This window comes from Hibiscus syriacus, unplaced genomic scaffold, assembly GCF_006381635.1.
Source record: "Hibiscus syriacus cultivar Baekdansim isolate YM2019G1 unplaced genomic scaffold, ASM638163v2 tig00110303_pilon, whole genome shotgun sequence".
Taxonomy (NCBI): domain Eukaryota; kingdom Viridiplantae; phylum Streptophyta; class Magnoliopsida; order Malvales; family Malvaceae; genus Hibiscus; species Hibiscus syriacus.
In genome coordinates, this window is record NW_024062672.1 from 792,815 (window position 1) to 803,614 (window position 10,800).

At 31.5% G+C, this 10,800-nt stretch overlaps 1 protein-coding gene across 1 annotated transcript; it reads right to left on the reverse strand.

Annotated features, from left to right (window-relative positions):
- Window positions 1–7,551: 7,551 nt before the first annotated feature.
- Window positions 7,552–8,267, reverse strand: LOC120116780. Its single transcript, XM_039137190.1, has one exon. The coding sequence runs from the start codon at window positions 8,112–8,114 to the stop codon at window positions 7,836–7,838; it is 279 nt and encodes a 92-aa protein (XP_038993121.1). The 5' UTR covers window positions 8,115–8,267; the 3' UTR covers window positions 7,552–7,835.
- Between the last annotated feature and the right edge of the window lie 2,533 nt (window positions 8,268–10,800).

Sequence of the window (10,800 nt, forward strand, 5' to 3'; positions counted from 1 at the left end):
TATCCTGACAATATCTTATAATCTTATAATTCTGGTACATTTTTTATCACGTACTCTGGTAAGACAATGCTAACTCTTTCCGTCTTAACTGCAAACCCTTATCATATTCACACTCTTTCTTATACATAATATTATTCCTTTGTTTCAAATTCATAAACTCTATCTCCATATATCTTATACACTTGTCACTGATACATTTATTCTTGAGTTCTTCTATAAGTACTCACCACGTCATTTGTTCTTTTTAACGTTCTTATGGTGACACTTATTCACCATATTCTATCTTATCCATGTACTAACAAAACTAATCCATATCGTTTTTCCAATTCAAAATAATGAAGATCTTCTATCACTATTCTAATATGATTTCAATCTTATTAAATCAACCTTTAATCTTATAGACACTTTCTGAGGTTTCTACTCTTCATCCTGCCTGGCCAGGGCATGTGCATTTCTATCACCATCAGATTTGTCAGCTATCGATTCACTTCGACAATTTCTATAATCAATTTATACTATATCATACAAATCTTATTCTATTAGCAAGACATGATACTCCTTACACTATCAGATCAAAAATTTTCACTTTGAGTTGGCATGTAAACATTTTTTAAACCTCATTTAACTTCGGTTTAAGCCTATAATCGACTAAACCTTAGCTCTGATACCATTAAATGTAACACCCCCAACCCGTATCCGACACGGATCCAAGTCCGAGGTGTCACATTGACTTTTCAAGACTATGTTCTTTACAAATCCACTAAAATCTTAATTTCATCATTTAAGGAAATTAGTACTTTATATTAATAATTACAATTAAATTGTTTCTTTAAAATGATCAGAGCATATTTAATTTAAAATCTTGTAACTACATGTCAACTAGCTCCATAAACAAAATATATATGTCCAATATGTTTCTGATCTGATCCTCGTAAGGAAAATACTGACATGTCTTGCTCCTCGCTACTTCCATTCTCGCTTCTCATACCTACGTGTGAAACATTCACACGCTAAGTCTATGACTTAGTGAGGCATTAACATTTAAATATGAAATCTCAACTCTAATTACTACTATGCACACTTCATAGAATTATAGTAATTTAATTAAACTCATAATACCTGCAAAACATAAATACATACATATACATATCATGCCAAATTATATATTCTTTAATGTACTAGTTATACATAGACACGCATATCATCATTTACATTCATTACCTTTTTATATGTTATCATCGTTTCTCCCTTTTTATATTATCATGTTCTTCTTATCTTTAATACATATACACATCATATAATATCACATCACCAAACAAACATGTAACATCACATAGAATTTTTGCATATTATATTTTTAATGGCCCATGTACACATGTGAGAACTATAGATATGTGAGTCTATAGAGGTTGTGCACTAATGCTGTTACCACAACTCGTATAAATGCACCGGAGTGCCATGTAGAATTGCACCGAAGTGCCGCGTAGAAATGCACCGTAGTGCCATATAAGATGTCCTTAAGGACCACGTAAAAAATTCCTTAAGAATCATATACATATGCCAAGGACCAAATATGTGTCTCAAAAGACCTCATACATGTTCCAAAGAATACATATATGTCCCGAAGGACTGCGTAAACCCTTAAATCTTGGCATGCCAACTATACCCCTAGCTCTCATGACACATATCATGGGCATTATCTTTTATATCATTTTTTTCCATATTCATGTAAACAGATCACATATTCATATAAACTCATAGCTTCATTTACATATACATGTAATCACGTAGTTCATGTAAATTCTCATATCATTTCGTATTCATATATCTCATAGCATATGACATTTCTCATGTGTTCTTATAAACATGTCATACATATCAGGCATGTTTACACAACTCATTTCTATATAACTTACATGAATCTATATTCTTTTTCATATACTCATATAATATAATATTTCATATAACCTCATGTATCACATCACATAGATACATACTCAAGTACTCATAGTTACATATCACTTAAATTATTCATATTTACATAATTCATGGTCATATAACTTCTATCACCAAGTCATTTATCTTATCTCTTATTCTCATATGTTCATATTTATCATATAATACATAATATTTATTGCATATTTATATCGCATTCCTACATCACTAATTCATAATATAATTTATATCGTATCATCTATCTTATTCTTTATTTCTTAGTATGCACTTACATTACATAACCTATATTATACTAAACACACACACACACACACACACACACACACACACACACACACACACACACACACACACACACACACACACACACACACACACACACACACACACACACACACACACACATATATATATATATATATATATATATATATATATATATTCTATTATTTATTTTATATACAAATTAATCTATTTACTTAATTCAATTCCATATAACTCCTATAATCTTCTCATATCACTCCATAGTTTTTATCATACAACTAATGTATCATAATTTTATTTAAGCATATGAATCTTTTCCATCTATCTTGTCCTATATGTTCATATTATCACTTAATTGATCATACTACTATGTACTTACCCAACTCACCTTCTTATTATTTATGTAACCTTTTCCTTTTCTTACTTAGTTCATATCATTTCTTATAAACTCACTTTTACCCTATTCTCATATTATTACTTAAGTTATCTCATATCATGTATTCACGTAGTTATATTTCATTTCTATATATATCTCAAAGATCTTATCTTTTATATTCATATAATTTATTATCATCTAATATGGTTTATATCATCATAACATAGCATATATTCACATCAACCATGTAATACATATATACAATAACATGTCAACACATATAATTCATACACACATATACTTCTATTTATGAATTCATGAATTTTATTATTGGAAATAGACTTGTTGCAAGTCTTATTTCCATTTAACATCATATACTACTAATATGCACTCACCTTGACCTCACTAAGTTTCAATCCACTTTTATGCTTTCCTTTCTTCCGATCGAATCTTAACTTGATAGTCGTTCTGTAACTTATTCGTGCTCGATATCTACATAATCATGTACTGATACTTATCATTATCCAATTGATATACTTTAATCTATCATTTCTTAGAACGAAAGAAAGATTTATTCCATTTCCCATTGAAGTGCATCGATACATTCTATAATGTATATATGTATCCTTTAACATGTGCATCGATGCACTACCCATGCATCGATGTACTACCCATGCATCGATACACCAATCACCTTCGATGTTTTCATTTTAAGGGGGTGCATCGATGCACTCCTTATGCATCGATGCACTAATTGTATTCAATGTTTCTTCTTTAAAGAGTGCATCAATACACATTGAATGTGCATCGATACTCCTTGCCCATAATTATATTTTAAGCACGAAAATGTCTTGTTTTGACCCTAAATTCTACTTATTAATCCCTCATTATACCTTAAAACTTATCTATACATATTTAAACCTTCTTATAATACTATAACACTTCACCATATCTCATAATTTACCATAATTCTTGAATCAAAGAATTTCATCAAATTTTCCATGTGTTCTAAATTCAATTCTATCACCTCTAACTTCTTAATTAACCCTTTGACAAGTCAAATCCATCTTTAGAACTTCAAAAACCTTTCTATAACAAAAGTTCATTTCTACACCCTTCATATAATTTCCTTTTTAATTCTCTATTCTTGATGTTTAAAGCTTATATAAGCTTTCCTTAAGCTTATATAATACTCAAAGAATCAAAATCAACTTATAAATCCAAGAATTAAACAGCTGAAATTAAACTCACATTTAACTGAGGCTTATGGGGAAAAGAAGAAGCTGAAGAAGAAGAAGACTCTAGATAGATTTCCTCATTTCCCACGTTTTTATATTCCTTAAAAAGAGAGAATAAAAATCTTCTCTTAGAAAAGACCATAATACCCTTGTTACTTTCCAGCTTTACTATTAAATCCATGAACTTTTAACTTATTTCAAAATCAATCACATAGTTTTCAAAATTTGCAATTTAGTCACTGACCCTGAATTTTGGGATGTTACAAATATGACATGTTAAATATGAATGTCCTCTTCTAAAGAAGAAGGGATCAAGTAAAAAGGAATGACTTTACACAATTTAGCTCGCTAAAACACTATATGTACAAGAGAAAAGGAAAAATAAGATTGAAGGAGTTTTCTCTTGGTATGGATTGCTTGGATAGGTGTTGTAACCTTCTCCAAGTGTCCTCAACTTGATTTTATATGTTGGAATGAGTTATTAGCTATTTCTAGTTGATGGGATGTTTTGGAGCCATTGGAAGCCTTAATTTTGATCATTAAATGCTCACATGCAACTATGGTATCGATATCGAGAAGTTGGTATTGAGACCGAGCATGAAAAAAATTCAAAAATATAGTCGTTGAGGCCTCAATATCGATCATGTTTGAAGGAGTATCAATACTCACATTCTAGTATCAATACCAACACCATGGTACTAGTACCAGAAAACCCTTCTAGAATTTTTGATTTCTAGACTGCCATGTTGGTCTCGAGACTGGCTAGGGTTTTTGGAAAATTCCAAGAGTTTTGAGCTTTAGAACAATGTTTAAAAGTTTGACAAAGTTTAGAAAACATCTAGAACATATTTTTCAAATTAATTTGGACTTTGAACTATTTTTGAATCATTTGAGCAAATTCAATTTAGTCCAAAAACATGTTGTCCTTATTTATTATATCAAAATATAGGTTCAACATGGTGGTCAAAATGAAAATGGGTTATAGTTAGGTGGTCACTGGTATAACTTACCCAATTTTTTAAATATTATTATAATTAATACATTTACATAATAATTACAATTATAATCAATCAATATAATATATAAATAAAATTATAATAATTATATCTATATAAATACAATTAGAATAAATCATTATATTATATAATTATACTAAAATATATCTGCAAGAATCAAATGACCTTAGTGATAAATAAATTGTTGTCATTCTTTGAGCTCTCGGGTTCGAGCATCAGGAGTGTTAGATGAATGAAAGTTCAATATTAAATGGTTGAAATTTATTTTTGAATTATACTACATTTGTTCTTACCCCATATTCATCAAAATAAAATTACTAATATATTTTTAAAATATATTAAACCGAAATGGCAACAATTTGATTTATTGGGATGAATATTTTAACATTTTATCTTTGTTACGGTCGCAACCTAAGATTCCATAATCAAATAGCTATAGAAAAAGAAAGAGTTAAGAGTCATTCTAGTCGTAGTTGCATATAAATTAAGGTCAAATTAGAATTTGTACAAAGTTGATTAGCAACCAAAAAAATCAAGTATAATTTATGATTGTTATCCAAAGTGTAATGATCAAAGATATTAATCATTTTGATTAAGATTTGTGGGGTGACCCAATGATCTCCTTCTTCCCACTTTATTTGTTTGACCTATTGAGGTTAGGCCACCCTATAAACTACAGTTTAGAGAATACTTGTGATTGCATGCTATTTTTCCTCCAATTTCTCTCTTACTTTATTATACCTTAAGGGTCCCAATTGGCACGCCAAGCTAAGCACTGATCATTTAACGTTCAAAATCTTGATCTAGTTATCGAGTGATGTTTCATTGATTGGCTAGAAAATGCATGCCATGAGAAAAATATGGAATAAAAAAGAGGGTTTCTCTGTTTGACCTAAATTTATGAGGAGGACCATCAATGGGAAGTGAGACAAAAGAAGCCGAAATGATCATTTTGTACCCATTTGTCTTGGCCTGCCCTGCACATGCCCATTTGAGGACTGATGAGTTCTTATCAATGTCCTCCAAATCGGTTACCAAACATATCGTTGGTACTAAGATGCGATTAATGATGAAAACAACACTACATCGTTAAAATTAAATTTGAATAAATTATCTTAAATTTTTTAATAATGTATCATCGTAATCTTATTATATAAAATTGTTATATTTTGAAGGTCACGTCTAAAAATATTACTTCTTCATCAGTTTATACTTTTGGATGGACTCATACGCTTATTGAAGTTGCCAAAGGGTTATATACTCTAATATTGAAGTTGTCAAAGAGTTTATACACTTTAAAACTTGTGTATCATATAATCCTTAGACTAACTTGCGTGTATAAACAAGACTTCTGACATGTTCACGTGATTTATCATAATAAAATTTAAATTTTAACAATTATATCTATTTAACTCATTAACCTACAAATGAACGTAATAAACTAATGTTTGACGCTATAAAATTAAAGTTATTATATCTTTCACCCTCAATATGGAGGACTTTAAATTTTTTATTCCGCACTCATATTTTCCATTATCTTTACATATTTTATAAGAAAGTGTAAACTATCAATGACGATAATAAAAATAATAGTCCGTTAATACATTTGAAATTAAGCAATAGATATGATAGTGAGAGCAACTTTTTATTCCCCAGGTTATAGTAAGAATATAATAATAATAATAAAATTGAAGATGACTTGTATTTTAGTACCGAAACTTTTATGATTTCCGAGGGGTTTTCCCATAATTATTTTTTATATAAATGAATGGTCAGATCAGATCACCACCCACAGTACCTTCTTTCTCACTGCAATAAACCCAGCTGTATTCATTTCCTTTATGACTTTGTTACCCTCCATGATTCCCAATATTTACTACAATCATCTTCTCAATTAACACTGAAAACCATAATATAAATAAATAGTTCAACTTACTAATATGTCCCTCGCTAGGACAAGAGATCAAAGTGGTCCAATGCCTGGTCAAAGTTCAAGGTTTAGGGATAATATAGTCATTTCCATCATTCCACAGATGCATGGAAAATTGTGCCCAAATAAACTTCTGTTCCATTTTCTTTTATTTTTTTTTTACTTCTCCAACAGAAACGGTATATATTAAATTTTATATAATATAGTGATCGATTAATCTAGATCAGGTATTACAGAGATGATGACAATCCTCCTAACCTAATTTACTCTATTCGTAAATATTAGGATTCGAACTTCTGATCTTACTTAAAAGGATCTAGTGTCTTATTCCACTAAATTAACGGATTGATGGTAAAACCTCTTTTATATTAATTACATTTAAATCCACCTCGTCATCTATATTATAATAATATATTCAGGCACACTGATTCAAATTATATTTATTTATATATTGAGATAAAAACAATATCGATTAAATTAAATTTTATTAAACATATATACAAATAAGTGGAAAATAAAAATAATTTACAAGTAATTTTATAATAGTACAAGTTAAGGTTAAAAAATATAGGAAAAATGGAATCTTAGCTGCCCCCATGTTCAAATGTGATTAACAATAAACGAATTTCAAAGCTCTTAAACAATTGAAAAAATAGTAGACCGTGTAAGCAGCAAACAACAAAACTTGCATATGAAATCTTTCTCTTTCCTTTAGATCTCAGAACACAACAAACCCAGAAATGAAAACAGCAAATCTGAAGAAAGCTATACTTTGATTCCCTCTAATTAATACTTAATATTAATCTCGATGGAAGTAACAGACGATTTAAGAGAACCCATAGCTCCTTTTATGGAGATTCAACTACTCTTACAAAAAAAAACTATTTATATACAGGTATATATATATATATATATATATATATAACTTGATATCTACTAGTATTTCTTCTTGATTGCTTGGATGCCATTGATGAACCAAAAACGAAGCAGCTAATTAACCCAGCAAAAAAGGGGGGAAAACCATCTCAAAGAAGAGGTCACGGATTTTCATTTTCTTAAGAATCAGCGTAGTCGCGCCAGCAAATAAGCATGGTAACGCAACGCCTCATGATGTAAAAACGAGCCCTCTGTTCTTTCACTAATCTGGCACACTTCCTGGTAAAAGCGCATCTTTTATTCGAAGAAGAAGCAGACGACTTCTTGATGATGAAAGAAGAAGAAGATGAAGAACGGCTTCTGGAGGATGAACTTTCTTTCTTCGAAAACTTCCATTTCTCGTCAAAGTAGAAACTTGGTGGTGCACTTGAACATGTTGCGAGACTCGAAGAAGCCATTGCTGAAAACCAGGCGACCTCTTTTGAGCTTACAGAAAAAGATCAATGGAGGTTTCTCTCGTTTTCTGGAATCTTTAGTACCCTTTTGGAAGCTGAAACACTGAAGTGAATTCTGGCATCTGGGAGTAATAAAGAGAGTAAAGGTGGATTCTTTTTTTGTTGGTGAGATAATGAGAGAGGAGTGAGGAAAATGGAGTATTTATAATAAAGTTAAACAAGATGAAAAAGGGGGGGGGGGGGGAAGGTAGAGCAGATGGGCGTCGCAGCCTGGGCCTGGATAGGCCTACTAAATAATATATTTCATGACGTATATAAAAAATGTAGGGTAAAGTGTACAAGAGGTGTTCATATCTAATCCGATCTAAAAAATAATTGAAAATTGATTCAAAAAATTGATAACCGAAAAAAATTGAAACTGATTTAGTATATTTGTTTTTTTTTAAAACCAATCGGTTCGATTCGATTTCGATTTGAAAATCTAAAACGATCCAAACCGATGATATGAAATATTAAATTTATAAACTTGAAACAAACTCAGTCCATAGCTAACTGGTAGAGCATTTGACTGCGATCAAGAGGTTACCGGTTTGAACGTTGTTGGGTCCTAGTTTTTAATTTTTTTTCCTTTTGCTTTCTTGATAATACAAACTCTCCATGGGAATTAACAAGGGTAGTTTCTAACCGATGAAATGATTGTGATTGGTGCAATGCAGGAGAGGCCAAAATGGATGAAAATAAGTTCCCTGGATGAACTGAAGACAAAAGTGGGGCATATAATAGTGATGATTCTTTTAGTGAAGATGTTTGAAAGGAGCAAGATGGTGGCTATAAACACAGGCACGGATCTGCTTACTTATTCTATCTGTATCTTCCTCTCTTCTGCTTCTCTGTACATCCTTCATCTTCTTCACAAACCTGAATAGTTTTTCTTCGAAAAAGTAGTAGATTGTTGATGCTATATTTCAAACACATGATTAACTCTTCTATTCGTGTTTTATATAATGATATTATGCATTATATATTTATTGATGTAAAATAATTAGATGTTCCTTTTCCAAACGGTCATACTGTTAAGGGACAAACTCATAAATTCATAAAATCTTGGAGATAAAAATAGATAATTAACAAAAATATATATATATATCTAAATTATACAAGAAACGAGTATCTGGACATCCCTCTGTTCAGCTTTCATTTGTCTGAAGTGTTCATATCCGACGTATAAGTTGTAAATATGAAAATGGTATTTATGAAAATGTATATTGTATATTATGTCTATTATGCATTAATATCAAATCTATTCGGTTTAGTCGAAAGCAATCTGAGCCATTGGGAAAGAACTGCTTTCGAGCCATTGGGAAATAACTCATTTACCAGGAACTCTGCTGCTCCATTACCAAATCCCCCGCCACCATGGAACTCACATGGTGCTGGCCATTATTACCAATGTAAGCTTCACAAGCTTGTATTTGTTAAAATATATATTATCTTTGATTTTGTTATACATATGCTATTTTTTATGAAAAAAATTAAAAAATTATTTTGAAAAATTAGAATAAAAAAACTGCATAAATCCAAACCGAATCAAATCACACTTAATTGGATTGGATCGGATCGAATCGGATTTTTTTTAGAAACATCCAAATCGATCCAAACCACAAACATTTATACTTTCGGATCATATGAATTTTTAGCCAAAAACCGATCCAAACCGATCACAAACACCCCTAAAGTGTACAATGATTTCTCTATTAAACCACTTTCGGTTAAGTGATTAGAGTTGGTTAAGTAGTTGATTGGTTGTAACAGACTTGAGCCATAGTCTTTAAATAGCTGCTCTACCAGTGTATATTCATCAGTTCTTTGAATAATAGCTCATTATCCTTTTTTCTTCGTTTGATCTTTGCTTCTTCCATAGTTAACATGGTATCAATCGCCTTTAGATCCTGAATAGGCTTTTGCTGTGCACAATCCTCTGTTTCTTGTTTTCTTGTTCTTGTCTCCTTTGGAAGAGCAGTCATGGTGCAAGGCTTGACGATGATGGCTGAGGATGAGCAACTGACAGAAGCTAGCTCTCACACCTTTGACAATAAAAGAGTCAATGTCTGTCTAACTGACTCAAACTACCTTCTTTGGAAACAACAAGTAATTCTCACAATCAGAGGTCTCGGACTCGAAAGCTTTCTTGATGGTTCCAGCAAAGCTATCGCTTAATGATGCTGACGAGCATGTTGTTAATCCAGCCTGTCTACGGTATGTCAAGCAAGATAGCTCATTGGCTTCTTTCCACTGTTAGCACCAACATACTTCCTCAATTGGTTGGTGCTGAATCTACAGCTGCTGTCTGGAATGCTATCACCAGACTGTATTCAACGTTGTCCACCATAAAAATAATGGCTTTACATTGTCGCCTTAGATCAATGAAGAAAGGCTCTCAATCTATGAGAGATTACACCATGGCCATTAAAGAAATTTGCGATCTTTTGGCCTCGTGTGGCAACCCTATCTCAGATATTGATCACATCGCCACCATTCTTAATAGTCTTCCAGTCGAGTATGAGTCAACAGTGGCTGCGATTACTGCGAGTAGAGAACTATTTGCTCTCGACAATGTGGTTTCAGTTCTCATTGATGCTGAGTCTCGCCTTGATGACTCCTCAAGATTTCCAATAGGGGTAAATTTCAC